The 20784-nt window shown below is 39.7% G+C and overlaps 1 protein-coding gene across 5 annotated transcripts in view; it reads right to left on the reverse strand.

The window, feature by feature from the left end:
* Positions 1 to 20784, reverse strand: part of RNF144A (ring finger protein 144A) — a 68468-nt gene that overhangs the window by 38125 nt on the left and 9559 nt on the right. The window contains exons 2-3 of one of the 5 annotated variants that reach the window (XM_017818123.1): positions 11486 to 11575; positions 6848 to 6954 (exon numbers count right to left, since the gene is read on the reverse strand). The exons of 2 other annotated variants lie outside the window; for them this stretch is intronic. In XM_017818123.1, coding sequence (XP_017673612.1) covers positions 6848 to 6911 — 64 coding nt within the window. In that variant the 5' untranslated portion in view covers positions 6912 to 6954; positions 11486 to 11575. Of the gene's footprint in view, positions 1 to 5639; positions 5739 to 6847; positions 6955 to 11485; positions 11576 to 20784 lie in introns of those variants that run through there. 2 more of the 5 variants (XM_017818125.1, XM_017818122.1) reach the window with 2 other exon arrangements.

Below are 20784 nucleotides of genomic sequence, written 5' to 3' on the forward strand. Positions count from 1 at the left end.
CATCTTTCACAGCTCCCAGTGCGGACAAGTTCCCAGTCTCACGTCCCAGATCTTAGAGTGATCTCTAATCCCAGACATTAGAGTGAAGGTTTTCCTTGTTCTGAAGGGTTATCTTCCACAAACAATATTAAGAGGAAGTAGAACCAAAAGAGCACATATCAATAGGACAAGAAAGAATATATTGCCAAGATGCAAGAAAAGAGAAAGACTCTTCACAGAAACATAACTTCATAGAGGTGTTTTGTGCAGTCATTACGGTCCTATGGAAAGTTACTTTTACTTTTTTCAAAGCCATGCCTAAAAACAGCAGCTCTAGCTAGAAGTTGGACAGCTTGTCTGCAGAAGCAACAGCCTCTATTATACCATTTTCCCCTGTGAATTAGATGTCATGGTATACACAGTCATTTGCCATGCTGGTGTGATGCACCAGACTAAGCATAAGGAAAAACTTAAGATGGGATTTAGATTACCCAGATAGTTATCCTATGGTTGGTGCCTAAAGAAGCAGATTTTAAGATAATTGCCCACACTACTTATTCAGTGAGAGGAAGGAAAGTGATTTCAAATGCCTTCAGGGGAAGACTGTATGTCTAATAACAGGCACCTCAGCCAAAGGAAAAACACCCGAAAAGAAAAGAAAAAAAACCACACCAAAACAAACAAACAAAAAAACCAACCCAAACCCAACAACAACAAAACCCTACCACATCTTTCTGTCAGAATTGTCTCCTGATAATAAAAGAAGAAAATATTTGAGAAGTCCTGCATCTCTCAAAAACTAATCAACTATTCATATAATCTGATGCTTTACATGATAAAAATTACACCTATCAGCTAGGACATTTTACAACAAACCTCTGGCCCAACAAATTTGATAACTCTGGATACAAGTATCTCTTTCCGCACTGTTCAAATTCCATTGATTATCCCCCTGCATTCTCCTGAAAGTTTTGTTTTGTCTTTCTATCTCCTTTCCTATACAAAATACTGTTGCTCTAATTTCCTCCTGCTTGAAGCAGCCTGTCCTCTTCCCTTCATATCATCTGTATGACAATCCAGTTCTTCACTCTCACTTCTACTGCACAGTATCCAAGGGAGTGCAGCCTAAATCAGCCAAACAAAGAGTTCAGGGTGTCCTACTAGGCAAGTGGCTTGAAACAAGTTTTTGCTTTCTCTCTGGGAGAGAGGCAGTTTGCCTTTAAACATAATATTACAAAATTTTGTAATATTTTGGTCTATGTTAATACTTCAGCCATGCTAGCTTGGTGAATGAAGTGGTGTTTGTTTCCAAGATTCTTCTCACACATCCCAAATTTTCAACTATATTGTTTCAACTATGTTTCTCCATGTGCTGGTGTGACAGCCAGCACATGCCTTTGCAAGGACAGATCACTCACATGGGTTAGGAAACTTAAAAGACAGATTCTTATTATAGAACAACACTTTAATTTGGGGCAGGTGTTTAATTTGGTCTGGTTTCTTTCTCTTAGAATGTGATGGTCCAGTCAAGTCATTTAGCACTCATCTTGCAAGACCTTCAACAAACACAATCAAGAGAAAGTAAGAACGTCAGTGTGAACCACTAAGACTGCATGCACCAAAAAATGACAGTCTGGTGATTAGAATATCACCTGAATCACAAAAAAAACTACTGATAACCTCTTCTGCCTCAAACTGACTGCGTAACTGAGCAGCTCACACAGCTTAGTCATGCCTCAGTCAGACACATCAGCTGGTACCTACCACAACACATAGGCTGAGCAGTGGATGGATGGATGAGCAGTGCATTAGCTGTCTAAGTACATGTTTTCCTTCACTTCTCCTCTGCAGAGAATCACCACTTACAGTAATTTCAGAGGTGTAAAGTATTACATTACATCAACCCCCAGCTCTAATCCTTCACAGTAACATTACTGTTGCATAGTAATGCTTCCTGTTTCATTGTTGTTTTTCCCTCCCTCCCCACATTTCACAACATTAGCAATACAACACATATATAACACTTGTTTACTGCAGAAAGCAGCAGCATTCTAGCACCCCATCTGCACGTGGCAGAGACTGTGCCTAATGCCTCTGCAACCACACAGGCATAGGTACCAAAATCAAAGGTTGAAGCACTAAGGGCATGTAGAGACAGCTGAAAGCATCACAGGGAAGAAATGAAAGAGCACAGGATCACCACAGTGGAAACACTCCCTTCAGGGCTCCCCTTGTCTAGGTAACAAGTACAATAAGTTACAGGCCTTTGATTTTGGGAACACACGCAGAGGAATGCTATTGGGATTTTCCCTGTACCACTCTGTATGCTTGAACACAGCTCAAAAATCAATAGGTATTGGTCTTTGGTTTATTACTTCTAGTTTCCATTTAGTTTTCTCCTTTAACTCACTGATTAATTGTACTAAATTAAGATGCTTTTGGATGTGTGAACTATAGTTTTTCTTTCCTCATTTCTAACAAAACCTTAAGAACAAACTACTGGTAATTATACAGTGGCAAAGGGCTTTCCCTGCCAATTAATCCATTTAATAAGGATAAGAGGCAACAGGCAGAAACCAATGCACAGGAAGTTCCACCTGAATGAGGTGGAACTTCTTTACTGTGCAGTGACCACACACAGGAATAGGTTGCCCAGAGAGGTTGTGGAATCTCCCTCACTGGCAATATTCAAGAATGTCAGGACACAATCCTCGGCAATGTGCTCTAGGATAACCCTGCTTGAGCAGGGAGCTTGGACCAGATGACACCCTGTGGTCTCTTCCAACATTGACCATTCTGTGATTCTATGATTAAGACCTTCTGGACTTTTAACCTTTTATTATTATGGAAGAGACTTGGCTTTTGAGTTACCCAAGCAGAAGAGATGTCAAAAATTGTTGCAGGAATATACCAACTCTTCTATAGAATAAGCTATCAAAAAGTCATTTAAATAAAGGTTTTCTAACATATCAGCAAAATAGATTTGAATTGCAAGAAAAATAAATAAAAAAGCATGTTGCCTTACATGTCATTGTATTGTTATAAAGAGAAAACTTAAGGTACTTAGTCAGTCCATTACACCTTCTACATACCCATATAGTTCATCCTGCTAAAGAGGGAACAGATCAGTGTGATCAGAGTATTAGTTTTGCTGTAGATTCAGTGTGCAGGAAAAAGTGACAGCCTACTCAAGATAGGAATTGCCTGCTAACATTTTGCACTGTCTCTCAGCACTCCCAGACCATATTAACTCCCTTCCCAAATTAACAAAGACATGGCAACAGGTAGTCAGTCCTGGAGTTTTGGATATACCCCATGCTGCACGCTTGTCAGAGCAGTTTTGGTTTGTATCTCTGTTCAAACTGCCTGCATCCTGCTCTATCTGTAACTCCTACCTGCTTGTGAATGGGGGCAGGAAGGATGCTGTAACACAGCCCTTGCTATGCATCTTGTGGGTCACAGTGCTGACCTGCTTACTATCAGAGAGCACACTGGGCACAGGGATAGAAAACACATACTCTTCAGTTTCCCAGCAGAGAGACCTGGCTTGATGCATAAAGCAAGAGAAATTTGCATAGACTTATTCTGGCAAAGCAAAAAACATTTTTGGGGCAGCTTAAGCTTCTGGTCATCATTCTAGGGGTTTATAAAGAAAAGAATTAAAAACAAAACATTGAAACAAAGAGCTTTTTTCAGTGAGTCTCTGTGGTTTTTAAAGGAAGTTAATGGAACCATAATTTAGTTGTTTTATTTCCTAAAGAAGGAAACAAATAAAGCAGTGATACTTACATATAAAGCATTGACACAAAAAAGCCTCTTCATAAAATAAGCTCCTTCCAGAGGTCCAAGTGACCAGTCCATTACCTAAAAGGTGACTAAAGTTTGTCCTACAAAAACAAGACTCAGGAGAAGACTAAGTTCTTTGAAGACATGTTTCTCCCTTTGTTTGCAAAACATCTGTGTCAAGCCTTTCACCTTGGACATGAGTTATGTCTGAAATAACCTTTTCAGGAGCTTGACAGATACTCATATGGGTGCTCTGCACAGTCCCAACCAGTTTATTAACAGAAATCAACTGCAAATTCCTCTGTGGGAAAAAGATTTTAATTTTTATGTTTGCACAGTGTACACTGCAGTGGACCAGAGGTTACAGAAGTTAACATCAATACAAACAAGTTATAAGACAATTCAACTAATGATCATAGCCTTGGTACTAAATTCTCTGCCTCAGAAAACAGCTGAGCAGCCGAATGTAGGGGGCAACCATTTTATCCAGACTCCTGAAACACTCTTTCAGCAGTTCTGACTCCTGTAGCTTCCACCCTTTTGTACACAGCCTAAAGCAATCAAGATCAATCACTTAACATTCAAACAATGTTAAATAAAGAAAAAAAAAAGCCTTTTTACTCAAAGTTACAATTAAAAAAGCTGAATTAAAAATGGTATGCAGAAATATTCTATGCTTTCCAGAGGTCAAGTGTTGAACATTTTAGATAGTAGGAAACTCTCCAAGTTCAACTCACGCTTTCCCAAACCAAACAAGATATAAACCACAGAAGCCTGCCCTCTTTTCCAGCTTCTGGGAAGATCACAGATGAGGTCGTTTATTATGGTCCCAGCCAAGTAACACAGTACACACACACCACCCACCTCTTGAAACATACCCCTCTATTTAAAGGGAATCCACTGTACTAAAAAAATAAGTCTTTTTTTTTGGGGGGGGGTGTAAGTTCTGTAATTGTTACTTTTTCCTATTTACTTTAATGGTCACCACAGTGTTTTATGTTAAGGACACTGTGAAAAAGCAGCCACAGAGGTCTAACCCACCAGTTTAAAACAGATATTTGGAAAGGAATTGCTGCAGGGGTTCTAAACCAAACAGCATGGATTACAACTCACTGTTTAAAATTAGCTTTTGTGGTTTGTTTTTAGATATTCCTAGTAACAAACTCAATCTGATTGCCCTTTCTTTGTTTATTTTATTGCACCTAGCAATCTGGGAGGCCAAAATTAGAAATTTAATTTCAAATATGGCTATTAATTTTCCTAAATATAGTCTACGACATGAGTAAGCTGTGTCACAGGTCTGAAGGTTTTGTTGGGTTTTGGGGTTCTTTTGGTCCAAGGACAATAAATGCTTGACTAGGAGTTAAGAGCTGCACATGCTTTTAGGATTAAGTAGTTTGTCAAATAAAATTACACAGGAAAAAAAGAAATCCAGAAGGAAGGAACTGAACCTGGAACATTTTGAATTCCTATTCCATATTTAATGACAAGAATCCACCACCAAAGAAGTGCTTAACCATCAAAGCTATCCCACATCTCTTTTCTGAAATCCTTGGTTAACCTACATTGTCCACCAATAGAGTATTTTGTCCTAGTTAATTGGCAAAGGCAGCTCTTTAGTTTCTTTCCAGCAGGAAACCAATTAAATAAGATTCAAGAGGGCAAAGTGCTATGTTAAAAAAAACAAACAAACAAAAAAAACCAAGAAGGAAGAGCACAGTAGCTGGCTGCTGCTTCTCCAAAAGAGTTGGAACAAGCCATTTGTTCAAAAACTGGAGACACAAAGCAGTTTATCTCCTTTACAGTGGTCAGCAAAGATGGGAGCAAGAACATCATAGCTTAAACGAAGGTGCTTGGTGGGCTTCAGAACTCACTTAGGTGGGAAAGGCTAGAGCAGAGCAGTGTAGGAAGACTCCACAATGCAACAGAATATGGGAAATTCAGGGTTTCTTTCATCCACATCAAACTCTGTCCTGGATAGAGAATAGGCATTTTTTAGCATCAGACATACTGCACCAGCTGTAAGTCACATATTGCCACAAACTTTAAACCTCTGATGTCACACAGTGGAGTTAATGGGGAGTTTGGGAATATGACTGAGAACACCACTAGGTCAGCAACTACCTGCACATTCATAGTCTTTCCATACTTTAAAAAAAAAAAAAAAAAACAAAAAAACCCAAACCCTATTAATGAAGGCCTACAGGAGATTGTGAAAATGAGAAGGACATGCAGACCAGGAAACACCTAAATACTAGATTTAAAAACAAAGCACAAGCTTTCTACATGGGGCTTCTGTGATTGCTAGAAATTAATAAAAGTAATCAAACATTTGTAAAAATGGCTAATAAAGATGAAAAAAATATAAAAATAATGAAAGCAATACAGAAGGAGCCAATTATGGACACAAAAATGGCTCTAGACGAAGAATTCAGGCTGCTGGGCAGAGACCTCTTCTCCCGGGTGCTGGACAGCAATACAGGCTCTTGCACTTGGGTACAACACTTCAATACTGAGTGAAAAACTGAGCTTAACTTCTAGCATAGATTTCCATCACCTGAGCCTGTCTGAGGAGCATGCACCAATACCTGCTAGTGACCTGAAATAACCAGGAGGTCTGGATTGCTGCAATGCCAGCAGTGGTCAGAGACTTAGCAGATGGAAAAAGCAGGCAAAGTGGCATGTACTGCATAAAGCAATATAATTATCCAGTTTACAGACTGTTTGTACTCTCTCCTGCCTTTTCTACTAATACTCAAAATGAAATGTTTTCTTCTGTGCAGATTGGTTTTGTTTTTGGTTAAAAGAAAGTGTGGTTGAAAAGTGGCTGTTGTGCTTGGAACAGCAAGCAGTGAGGTTTGAGAGGGCTCTGAGTTCCTGGAGAAATTCTTTCCATAGTCCCTGAGAAAAATACTTTGCTTATGCAGCTCAGCTTAAGCCTGTGACAGACCAGCCACCAACCTGCTTTCTCTCCAGGCCTGGGCTCAAGGCTTTACAGAAATGGGAACAAGCACACCAAGATATGACAAAGACATTAAAAGGAGAACTGATTAATACAACAAGCCATAAATCAGCCTTTTACCACAGTGGAAAAGGATGAAGTGAACAGTTCCTTTCTGAGATGCAGAGCTCTTCAGCAGCTTCATTCCTACTGGCAGTTCTTATTCTGAAGTGTTGTTTCAAGCCAACCTGCAAATTTTATAGGAAAGTGAAACTGGATTGAGACGTGCAAAAAGCAAGCCAGAAGAAAAAAGGAAGAACTTAATTTCTGACTACTGGGGATAGGGGGAATATTGCTGAGATGACAGCAAACATGGAGAGAGCTATCAGTTCCTGTTGGGATCAATACACTAACAGGAGAACAAAAAACTGCAGTGGGGCTTCTAATTTTCTCTGATCGATGTCTGAATCCAGAGTCAGAAAAATTTCTCAGTTACCACAATAATGAATTTGTGTACATTGCATTCAAAAGAAGTAGAAAAAGTGGAAGACAGCTTGTGAAAGTTCAGGAACTTTGTTATGCAGCAACAAGACCCTTTTGCACAAGACAGATGATTGCTTAAAGGACTAGTATGCAATGGTTGCCTAACTTTATGAAGGTCATAATACACAACAGCAGACAACTGCCTTGACTTGTGCCTCTTTCCCTACTTCCATACATTGCCAGTACATTCCAACACATTTAAAGTACTGGAATCCTACTGCTTTTCCCTGTTGCTTTGTGCATCTGCAGTACTCAGTGTCCCCTATCCCTTCTCACTTTGCTGAACTGGAAGAAAAGAATTATCCCCAATTCCACTGACTCTTGCAATCACAACAGAAAGATGACCAGTTATACAGAACTTGGAACAACCTATACAAAAAGCCAATTTCACATATACCTGAAATCTGTAAAAAAAGTGAACATTTGCAGTCAGATTTCATTCTACAGACTGAAAAAGAAGAGAGAAATAACTCCCCTTCAGGTTTTGATGTATGATAGAACCCCAAAACATCTTTTCAATCTGAACTTATTAGAAGCTAATACTACGTTCAAAAAAACAACAATCCAGCAACACCAAAACTACAAAAATTAAGGAAAAAACTTCCAATATTTGAAACAAAGCCTCAGAAATGTAAACAACAGTTATTTATTTCAATAGGATGCCAAGTTCTTCTGCAGCAATAGTGGGACATTCAAAACTAAGAATTAGAAAGCATGAAGACCAAGGTAGCCGTATCTGGTCAGAACCACTTCCATGTTGCTCTGCACAAGCCAGACCCAAATATACCAACAACCAGGCAAATAAAGGAATGCAGATGGCTTGAGAATGAGCTAATTTACTTTTTAAAATTTTCCTTACTGAAAAAAAAAAGTATTTCCAACCTTCAAATCCTTCTTGGCTATTGGGGGAGATTTTTTGTGACTAAAGCTAATAAGTAAGTTTAGTTTTACATCCTATAACTAAAATAAAATTTTACTTTGTGGTCAACACTACAGAATGAGTTTGTCGCCTCCACAATGCAGTTCTGTCCTCTAGTCACAGGCTAAAAAAGCAATACTTGACTTTTGCAGGCAGATTGTATTTACATTTTTATTAAATTTCATTAGCTATCCATTTTCTAAGTTGGACTGAGCCAAGCTGTGCCTTTGGCTACTGCTGAGACATAGTATCATTATCACCATAATTATTAGTGTATCACTGGAGCTTGGTCACCCACACTGCACACTTGTCACTAAATTATTGTACACTGACTCAGTTACAGAGGTCTCAGCCACCACTAGGGTTACAGACAGCTACTTAGAAAACATCTTTATCTAAGGCAAAGCCAAAATATTTTGATTGCTTCCTTCCACAGTGAAATAAAACATTATAACTATTTTAAAGGTTATAAACAGTGAGATAAAATTAACAACTCTATTAGAAAATCCCACAATTTCAAGCCAACACTAGATCACTAGAGAAGAATTTTGCATTTTACTGGCAAGCACTGACTTTCCCCATCTGCTTGCTTCTCTCCCTACTAATGAGCAGGAGCAAGTTACATCTTCAAAAGCATCTTTAAAGATGACAAGAGCACAAGCTTTTCTCTAGATGCTTAGGAAGGTTCAATTAGTTGTGCCACTATGCCCACTATCACACTGATAGGATTGGCGGGCTCTTGTCTGCCAGACAAGGAAAATCAGAGGGCAACACTCCTCTGCTTTGTATTAATCGTCTGAGCTATGTATGGTATGTTCTTGTTCGTTACACAAATACCTCATGATCATCCATATGCCACAAATATTTTCCAATACAGACCTCTGCCAGGACATGCTCCATTCCAGTAATCCTTCAGAGCCATTTCAGTGAAATAGGGCTGGCAGGCAGCAGAAAGACTGAAAAGCTCAAGGCACATTTCAGCTATGTATGTGCACAACATGTCAGAGCTGCTCTCACACTGATCATCCAAGTCCATGAAATATCACAGAAGTTCTGGCAAATGTGAAACAAGAGCAAACAGCCACACAACTGAGGTTTCTGTTTCTTTTGGGGAAAAAAGACAGACCAGCCATGCATATCTTTCCAAGAGACTGGATACAGGTCCAGAGAATACTTCACACATTTTTCCCCTTGTGTTTCAGAAAATGGGATAAGGTGCCTGGAGAGGTTTGAGGATCTTCAGAAACACCTCAATAGAAAAATACACAACCAGTGAGAACAAGTTGCACTGCTGATAAGAACATGGTGGAGAATGGGTACAGAGGCAGACCCCCACCTAGCCCAAAGGCATGGGACTCTATAGGAGAGGAGTGCAGAGCTGAACCCAGGCAAAGAGGCTGGGGGACTTTGGCTTATTTGCTTTACACATGTAGATCAAGAAGAGATACAGTCACTCCTTGAATACACATGATGTAATGCAAATCACATGATGTAATGCAAATCACACAATGAGAGAGGAATTAATTAAGATAAAAAGAAATCATTGACCAAAAGGACAGACATATAAACTTGCCATTTTTGATCTATTATAGAGATTTTTCTTTAAGTTTCTAAGTATCAGAGATGAATTACATGTTTCTATTATAGCTTTTCAAAAGTAGGCAAAATGCTGATTACTTGTAAGCTGAAAGTTTTATAAAAGCAATTAACTAGCTATAGACCAAACTGTGAGGGACTTTAAAAAAAATAATTTTCACTTCTCTGTATTTATACTTTAAATCAATCAGTTAAATTAAAGAACAATGAAATTGTACAATTTTTTTGAACCTCAATTTCCTTTTTAAGCAAGGGATATGGAAAATAGTATTAGACATTTTGGTTTTAAATGAAATTTACATCTCTTTTCTTCACCTCCTTCCATTTTGTTTTTCTGCTAGTAAAAAAAGATATGGCAATACAGATTTTTCCCACTCGGTAGTAAAAAAAGGGAAAAAAAACAATCTAAACGAGAAATATTTCAACTAGCTATACAATTAAGAAGTACTTTTTTACATTAAGATACGTTACTCAAGGTGAGCACACAGTTTGTTACATTAAAAACTCAAATACAAACCAATGAGGCCATGATTATGTTTTCACAAGAGGTTTTTCCTGTGATCAGAAAGAGTCAAGCAAAAACACCATTACATTTTGATAATTAAGCCAAGAATAGAAGTTCCAAAGAAAAGGAGAAAAAAAAATTTACAATCTGCGAGCCTGAAAGTATGACTTTTCAGTGCTACTTCCAGAAGATGCATGCACACAAAGGTAGCATTGCTGGAGAAAACAAAGCTACCAACAGCAATTCACGAGGAAATGAGGAATCTAAAAATATTATTTCTGCATATAGCCATGTTAGTAACCACAGCAGTGTTGGATCAAGGGTTGGACTTGATGATCTCAGAGGTCTTTCCCAACCCAGTTGATTCTATGATTAGAGCAAGCATAATGTAGTACTTGCAGATCTAGTGATATTTGCAGGATGATCTTTTCCAAACCACAGAGAAACAGAATGGCTTAAATTATTTAAATAGAATTTTTACTGCCTTTTAAAAGACAAGAAGATAAATATGTACTACTTTTTTTTTACTGACTGGAAACACGTTGATCAAATATGTGAATAATTTGCTACGCAGTACAGATAGAACTGTAGCTACCACAAAAAGAAAATCACACTTATTATTCCACTTCCTTATTTGGAGTATAAAGAACATGGGACATATGGAGTACATGGGAAATTGAACCATTAAATCAAGAACCATATATGAAAGCAAAACAGGCTCCGTTACAGAGATATAAAGAGATATTTTATTTTTATATATATATATATATGTCTATATATATGTTGAGATTTAAAAATAAAAGCCTAGTGAACCCATTTTAGGTAATACCATAAAATTGCACTTTTCAGATAGTTGCCAAACTACAGCAAAACAAGTCTCTCTGTGACTTGGATTTTGCCAGGAAGATAACCAGAATGTCGTTTTTTGTTTTTCTACATTTCTTTGGTAAATGAACCCTTTTCATTCTAGAGATTCATAATTAAAATCAAATTGACAAATTCCCTCCTCTATAGTACCTCAGGCTATGTGGCTTCTAGTTTTATGGAGAACCAAACAGCAGTTCCAAAGGCTATAAAACCCATCTCTCAGGTTCTTTTTCTCCCCTCTCTCAGCTTCTGTTGGTGTAAGAGTCCTATGAAAGAGTGGCTGCACTGGAAACTGCATCTGCCTGTGCCCTGGCCAAGGGTTGTCAAGACAGTCAAGGCAAATGCCTACCACAACAATCTCTCCTTTGTCAGTCACAGGGATTCCATGAGAAAGCACCAACCAGTCTAGGAATTTGGCTCAAGGTAGTGTTAGACAAGCCTGAAAGAAAAAAAAAAAAAAAAAGATAATAATAAGGGTCAGACTTTATTTAGATTGATTGTATGAACCCGGAACTAACAGCTCCATTTTGCCAACGAGCTTTTAAAATTGTGTGGTAGCACAAGCAGTCTTAGCAAAGACAGACAAAATTCACCTCCTAACCCATTCTACTCTCTGCACTTACTGGATCAGTTTGCACTTAGCAGCTTGGAAAGATTAATCCCATTACACAAGAGAATTTTACTATTATTATTTTTGTCTTTATCATTGAATTTCCAAGCCTGAAAATTCACATTTTACTATCACCCCATATATAGCTGCAGCCCCCATGACCCAGAACTTTAGGAAAACATCACCAATTATATCCAGAGCTAGGTTCAGGGACTTCTTACATATAAAACCAGCAGTGAACTACAACAGCTTTTCTCACATTCAGCAAAGCCTCTGTAGAAACTGTACTAGGAAAACATACATACAACATACATACAAAACAATGTACAAAGCCCACTACTCTGAGCAAAAAAAAAAAAAAAAAATCAGTCTGTAGGCAGAGCATTTTAAAAACTGTGACGAGATGCCAGGGAAAAGAGGGAAACAAAGAGGAAGAGCTGGAAGCTACTGTGCAGCAGGAAAGCTATGATAATTGCCATCACAGAAACATGGTGGGATGACCCACAGAACTGAAGTGCTTCAATGGATGGCTATAAATCCTTTGGAAGGGAAAGACAAGGAAAGAGAGGTGGTGGGGTAGCCCTGGAGGTCAGGGAGTGTTTTGACTACACAGAGCTTGATGATGGGTGAAGTGTTTATACGTAAGAATCGGGGGTAATAAGGCCAATAAGGTAGGTATCCTAGTGGTAGTCTGTAACAGACTGTCCAACCAGGATGAAGAAGCAGACAAAATATGCTATAAGCAGTTGTGAGAAGCACCATGATTACTAGGCCTGTTCTTTTGGGGGATTTCAAACTTACCAGATACCTGGTGGAAATACAATAAATCAGAAAGGAAACAGCTAGGATGTTCCCGGACTGTGTGGGAGAACTTCCTGAAACAGTTGGTGAGTGACTCAACCAGCAGAGGTGCTTCACTGGACCTGCTTTTCACAAATACAGGACTTGTGGGTGATATGATAGTTGGAGACTGTCTTGGGCATATCAATTATAAAAGGAAAGTTTTTGATCCCTGAAGTAAGAAGAGAGGCCAAAGAAGGAGACATTATGACCTTAGCAACTTGCAGAAGTACTACAAGAATGTCATGAGGTTATGCAAGGAGAGAATGAGAAGTGCCAAAGCCTAACTAGAACTAATTCTGGCTACTGTCATAAAAGACCTTAAAAAGTTTCTATAAATACATCAGCAACAAGAAGGTTGAAGAAAATCTCCATCCTTTATTGAATGTGGGGGAATATAGTAGCAAAGGTTGAGGAAAGGCTAATGTATTAATGTCTTCCTTGCCTCAGTTTTTAACATAAGACCAATTGTTCTCAGGGTTACCCAGCCCTCTAAGCTGGAAGACAGGGAGCACAATGAAGCCCTCATAATGCAAGGTGAAATGGTCAGCAACCTGCTACACCACTTTGATGCACATAAGACTATGAGGCTGGATGGGATCCACACTCAAGTGAGGAAGCTGGTGGACATGCTCACCAAGCCACTGTCAGTCATTTACCAGCAGTCCTAGCTAACTGGGGAGGTCCCAGGTGACTGGAAGTTAAATGTGACACCTATCTATAAAAAGGGGCAGAATGAGGATGTGGAGAACTACACACCTGTCAGCCTGATATCGGTGCCAGGGAAGATCATGGAGCAGATCATCCTGAGTGCCTTCATGTGGCATGTACAGGACAACCAGGGGATCAGGCCCAGACAGCATAAAAGGTAGATTCTGCTTGATCGACCTGATCTGTAACAAGGTGACCCACTTAGTGGATAAGCGAAAGGCTGTGGATGTTGCCTACCTAGACTTTACTAAAGCCTTTAATACCCTTTCCCACAGCATTCTCATGGAGAAACTGGCTGCTCATTGCTTGGACTGTTCACCAGGTAAAAAACTGGCTTGACAGAAAGGCCCAGTGTTGAGGAGTAGTGAATGGAGTTGCTCTAGCTGGTGGCTGGTCACAAGTGGTGACCCCCAGAGATCAGTCTTGGGGCCAGTCCTATTTTATGTCTTTATCAATCATCCACATGAGGGGGTCAAGTGCCCCAGTCAGTTCCAGATGACACCACACTGGGCAGAAGCACTGAGGGTAGGAATGCTCTGCAGAGGGATCTGGAAAGGCTGGATTGATGGGTCAAGGCCAGTGGTGTGAGGTTCAAAAAAGCCAAGTGCCAGGTCCTGCCCTTGGGTCACAACAACCCATTCAGTGCTACAGGCTTGGGGAAGAGTGGATGAAAAGCTCCTGGTGGAAAAGGACCTAGGGGTGCTGGTCAACAGCCAGATGAACACAAGCCAGCAGTGTTCACAGGTAGCCAGGAAGGCCGAGGGCATCCTGGCTTGTATCATCAACAGTGTAGCCAGTAGGACCAGGGTAGCGATCACTTCCCCATACTTGGCACTGGTAAAGCCACACCTTGAATCCTGTGTCCAGTTTTGGGCCTGTCACTTCAAGAAAGACATTGAGGTGCTCAAACGAGTCCAGAGAAGGGCAGTGCAGCTGGTGAAGGGTCTGGAGCACAGGTCTGATGAGGAACAGCTGAGGGAGCTGGGATTGTTTAGCCTGGTGTGATGGTTTCAGTCTAGAAAAGGAGGCTGTGAGGGGGGAACCTCATCGCTCTCTACAACTACCTGAAATGAGCTTGTAGCCAGGTAACAAGCAATAGGCCAAGAGGAAATGGCTCAAATTGCACCAGAGGAAGTATAGATTAGATATGAGGAAAATCTTCACCGAAAAGGCTGTCAAGTGTTGCAATAGGCTCCCCACGGAAATGGTGGAATCACCATCCCTGGAGGTATTTGAAAGACGTGTAAATGTGGTACTTGGGCACATGGTTTAATGGTGGACTTGGCAGTACGGGGTAAACAGTTGGACTCGATCACCTTAAAGGTCTTCTTCAACTAAACAATTTTACGATTCTATAAATTCAGAACACAGCAATTGGCAGTAATCTTACTTTCACTGCAAGCTATTTCCCAGTTTCAGATTTATCCAATAGTGTTGTTTCTCAGAGACAAATCATCAGCTCAGTTCCTTTCCAACAAATACTCAAAAAACTTATATCCCAAACTGAGTATGTAGATTTTTAACATAAAACCTGCCCTTTGCTACCAAATCTAAAAAAACCCACAGCTTGGAACCAGTTTATAACCAAACACACAAGATTCCAGTCTTCCTTATTCATCCTAAATTTTAGACAACATGTTATTCAAAAATATTTGTAATTATAGAAGTTCCTAATGTTAAAGAATGCTTCAAGAAATATGCATTTAATTCCTGAAACATTCTCATCCTCCACTCTGATTTCCATCTAGAGGGAGATGCGATATGGGAAAAATATGCACCATAATTTTAGGAAAAACAAACAGTAGTTACTGTTACTCAGGCAACCAATACTTGAAAAATGCTCATATATATATATATATGCACTGTAAGATTCTAGGCTACTGATCAGCTATTCAGTCAGCAGTTGTGTCACCAAAAAGAGGTTTCCCCCGCTCACTTCAACCTTCCCCTGCTACTTCTTTACAACAAATCTTGCTTGAAAATTAGGAAATCTAACAAAATATGTTACTACCCTCTTCCTAAATTCTCTTGACACTTCAGGAGGAAAAACAAACTAGATTTTCGTTATGGTGTAACTGTTTCTAAAACAAGAAAACTGCTTCCTTAGGGTTAGAAGGGCTATTACATTGTTAACCTGAACCCCACAAATTATTACATATTCCCAAGTACCCTGATAAGTACAATTAACTTGTATATGGATAACAAATACTGCCTGGGCACATGACCTGCCTTGGGCTGGAAACCTCAGAAGATTCACTACTTTCTCTAATGGTGGGAAGTGTAATTTACTGGTTAAAGAGCCACAGCCATTCACTTTTCCATTTAGGTGTAACTAGAAACACTGGCTGAAGACCTATCACTCTGTAAATGAGAGAAGAAAATAAATTAAAAAGGGAGAGTAACAGGAAGTCAGTACAACATACTTGTCAAGGCAGTCTCTTCTCATACTGTCAGGGTATGGTTAATGTTTAAGCTGCTTAAGAACTCCGTTCTCAAAATCTCTACCACAGATGTTTTTCAGCTCTTCTGCCAGCCCTTCTTTTTGCTTAGTACAAAATTTGTCCCATCCAGTACTCTCAGTCATTGCATCAGCTTCATCCAACTTACACATCTCCTGACCTCTTTCTTCCTCTTAAAACCTTGCCCTTGCCAGCACTTCACTCAGTAACCAGCACTGCCTTTCTGAGGCCCTCTCTCCCACTTCTCTCTTTCAAAGGCTGGAAGGATCTTGAGGAAACAAAACAGATTTTACCAGCAGCATTTGTCTCCTGTTTGCTCCTGGGCAACCTCTTCCAGCCACAAAAACTCAGTTATCCTCTCTACAGAGGGACCTCACAGAATTACCTCCTATTTGAAGCCTCTTTTCTTATCAAAACTGGAAATTTCAACCCTTCTCTCTGACATTTCCTTGGAGTTATCCAGCTCCTAGGTTAAGCTCTACACAGAAACAGACAAACCTCTTATATCCCCTCCCATACAAGACTTTCCCAAGAGGCCCTTCCTTGATCAGCCAGCATCCTGCCAGTCCCCCACCCTGCAGGATGATTATTATACTCAATAAGAAGCTGTATGTCTAAGTCCTGTAAGAAAGGACATGCATAATACACACAAAATGCAGTCTTTCTATTGATCTCTCAGACAACTAAAATGCTTATCCTGGCAGTCAAGATGTTCCTCCTTTTCGTGGGCTTCAACCAAGTGAATCCGATCTTGAGAAGTTTTTCTGATGAGACGTAAGCAATGGTCATCTCACCCACATGTCGCTGGGCTATTTTAACGCTTTCATTGATTTGTTATTCAATTAATGTAAAAAAACCTTCAAACTCCTTTCCCATAATTTTAATAACCTTCTCAGCCTGTTTTCTCTTGATCATTTTTTACCAGTGTTTTGTCCTCCATCCCCAGCAGGGAAATAACTCACAAAGATGGACCTGACATATCAACCCATTTGACAGTTGTCAGACATTTGTCTTTGGATGATACCAAGTCTCTCCTACAACTATCTGGACAGGGATCCAAATAACTACAAATAAAAACACAGGGGAAAAAAAACAAAAGCTGCTCACACCTCACCCTTTCCAGGTTCACTTCCAGGAATTTTTTCACCACTGATAATTACTGTGGCTCTTTCTATACCTTCTGCAGGTTTTTAAAAGACCTTTTAATGATCCTAGTGAAAACTAGGATCAGATACAGAATTTAAGTATTACTGCCATTAATGCATTGCAAGGAGAAATATGTTTATTTTATAAATCCCATTACCCAAGTATTAAATTAGACCTCTCTTCTCTCCCTACAACAGTGCACTGATCCCTTAAAAGTTCTGCATCCAGCCTGATCCCTAACCCTTTTGCTGAGCTGCTGTTTTTCAGGATGCAGTCCCCCATGCCCCATGTCCAGAAAACTTTTCACCAAGAAATCTGATTGAATTCAGCCCCATCCTGCATACATACCTTTGGTTTTACTCATAAAAAACAAATAAATGCTCTGTGGCTACTTACTGATTATTAAAATCTAGTAATGACAGACTGGTAAACAACATAATTGGATGCCTTTATTTTTTAAAGCTTCTGTCTTAGAAATTAAAATGTTAAATGGTGTCTTGCCCAGGCCCAGTCCTGAACCATCTTGATTTTCAGTTTATTTTTCACAGACAGTTACTTGTTTATATTTTACAGGCAGCTGCTGCTCCATTCACCTGCCATGCTTTTGCTGACGTGCTGTAATGGTTTTCCCAACAAGAAAGCTCTATTGTACAGAGCCACAAGCTGACAGGCAGAATTAGGAAACCTGTATCAGTCTCAGTACAGGACGAGCAGCAGATGTGAAAAGAAAGGCTGTGGGATCTGCTCTATATTTGTGTGACAGCCCATGGTTCATCTGTTTTTTGTGTCAGCCAAGAGTAGCTAGGAGGCACAAACGGCCATGAACTCATCTCTCTCCGCTCCATCCTGTCAGAGCTGATGATGCAGCTCACAGTCTGGCAGCCACAGGGTCCCAAGGACAAATGTCAAAGGACACACAGGAAAGAAGATGAGGTTTGACAGGTTATATTCATGCAAAGGAATTTCAGCTTTGGATTCTCACCTTTACTTATGGTGGTGACAATGTGCGATTATGAAAAGTGTGATTTCCTCACCAGCCTCTTTATCCTTGTCAGGAGACAGCATTTCATACAGTCCTACACTGTCACCCCTACCCACAGAGAGACACAGGGTGAAAGATGAAATCCCTCAGCAGCAATGCTCCCACAGCAGCCAGGGACACAACACTCGTCAAAGGGAAATTCTGCTGTGCAAAGTATTTACATGCCACAACCAAATTGAAACCCTGCGGTCCCTGTGCCATGGAGGTCACACAGAGTTACATCCTGAAACACTTAAGCAAAACTTAAGCATATGGCTCAGTGAAGAAAGCACATATGAGCTCTGGGTAAACCTCCTTGCTGTGCAGAGACAACCTAAGCATGCTGTCGCTCAAGCCAGGAGATGAAATTCCCATGGACTCCCTGACAGAGGAGAATCTACTCACCTGCCACAGTCCTTCCCCTCCTTCCCTCTGGTTTACATATCTCACACCATTTTCTCATAGCATGTGCTATTCAGGTTACCACAGCTGAACAGCTATTCAACTGGCTGGTTCACAACAATAAGATGCTTTTTATCAGATCAGATGTGGGAAGCTCTTTAAAGGCTTTTTACAGAAAGCAGCTACATGATTTCAAAAAGGCAGAAGAGCTCAAAGCATAGTGATAAAAGGTATTTTAATAGATCCATTCATACTAATACAGGAGATACTGTGTGCTGAAAACAGGGAAATAATACATTTCTAACATTATAGGCCAGAAGATTTAATTACTAGCTTTGCTTTGAACCTGACAGCTATTACTATTCTACTAACTCTTGGATGCACTTCCAAAGAAGCCTTGTCATTTCAGACTTTTAAGAAGAAGTGGTTGGATTTACCTGCCAGGTTTACTAAAATGTGTAATAGAAAAGCACAAGAATTAAGCCTTCATGAGAAGACAACTCCCCCCCACATACACACCTGCTCATTAATAAGCTGGAATGGAAAATGCCTTCCCTATATTTTTCCTCTACAGTAAAGAACAAAAAAATCAAAACCTACTGTTAACATAATGAAATTAGCACTTCATATTTATCTTACTGGACAAGCTTTCCTAAGCCTTCCAGACGAACTCTAAATGCAGTAAAGTTGACAAAATATTCCATGAATTTCTATAAAAAGGGAGGGGTAGGCATATCATACCACTTGGAACAATATTAAAACTGTGTAGGAAAAAAAACACTTTTCTACATGGCTAGTCTAGTTTCTTAAGAAAAAGTATTCAAATAATTTTACTATGATTGGTATGGAAGGGTGAAGGGATATAAAAAACAAGTCTAAATTTTGCAACTTTTCTATCCATCCCTCAGAAGTGTACAAGAACATAAATCCATTTTTTAATTCCTCCATTTGTAAATATTTTTTAAAGTTATTTTCGCTTTATGTACTAGAGAGAAACTAAGCTAAACAATAGTCTAAGGTTCGGTCTGACCTAGAATTTGACACAGATTTAACCTGATCTGATTTTGACAGTCAATCAGAAAGGGACCAAAGAATTTGCTGATCATCTCAGATACACTGAAACACACAAAGTATTGGCTGAAAGAAAAAGGAAATTTTCATTTTAAACACCCTACATTCACATTCCTACAGTCCTGAAACATCTACATTCCCTCTTGAAATCTGAGCCCACAGGAGTCAGATTGGGTAAAGAGAAACATATGGGGCAACTCCTTTCAGGCTATGAAGTGGCTGCACAACACAGGACAGAGGCACAGAGGTACAACTGCATTTTGCACAGTCTAAGCCAGATGGACTATTTGGCACTGGTTTGATCACTGTGACTGGCAGGTGAGTTGCCCAGTCAAAACAAAGGCAAAACAGGAAGCAAGAAGAAACAGATACAACAGCATTTTCCCAAAGCATATGCTCCCTGTACACCTAGAACTTTGGGGAATACCCTCCCTATGTCTGTTGGATCAGAGTTGTACAGTGACTGTCAATACATATCTTGTGTTGTATCAGCACATTTACCAAAGGTACTCTGTCAGTTAAGAGAGGACTATGGTTCTTGGATGGAAAAGGGAGTTAGATCCACAATTTATCTTTGGTTTTCTGCCTCAAGTTTCCCATGTAGCCTCAAAAACAACTCAACCAACCAACAACCCCCCACATACACATAAAAGAACACACGGACAGTGTGTGAAAGAAGTGTGGAAAGATGCAAATAGGAATTGTCGTGAAGGAAAATACAGCTCTGTATACAGGGCACACAGTCCCTTCTCTGTGTACTCCTTCATAGCATTGCATGCAATGCTACAATTCATACCACCACAGTTGCCAAAGGCCCATTCAGCCTGGCTGCCTCCATGGCTAATACCAGACAACCCTCTGAGAGGGTTCTGGAATAACTCATATCTTCTCTGTCATACAGTACTGCTCATTCATTTACAGGCACACCAAACTTTCACATATTAAGAGTTCAAACACTTTTAAGATGTACCATCACCTGTTCATTTTGGGACTGACTACCCCAAAGCCACACTCTTTGCATGTGCATCCTTTGCATATGTGGTACTTCCCCAGAACAGATGACATCTGCCAAAGTATACTGCATCAAGAGGAAAGCCACTGTATTTACATTATTCTTTTCTGAGTAGCTCATATTTTTTTTTTCTTTCGACAGTTTCATTATATTCCTTAACATCCATAGGAAATGTCAAAATCTAAAACTGGCAAGTATTTTTGGAAATAATTCAGGCGGAGTAGCCCTATTTCAAAATATCCCCATTTCCTTGTTTCCATGTACTGAATGGCTGCTGAGTAGGAAGAAAAAAAATTAAACTGGAAGAGGCTTTTTGTATTATTGTCATGAAATGCAACTTGTTTTAGAAGAATATGAAAAGAGTATATTCAGAAAA

The sequence above is a fragment of the Lepidothrix coronata genome, unplaced genomic scaffold (assembly GCF_001604755.1).
Source record: "Lepidothrix coronata isolate B3197 unplaced genomic scaffold, Lepidothrix_coronata-1.0 Scaffold65, whole genome shotgun sequence".
NCBI lineage: Eukaryota > Metazoa > Chordata > Aves > Passeriformes > Pipridae > Lepidothrix > Lepidothrix coronata.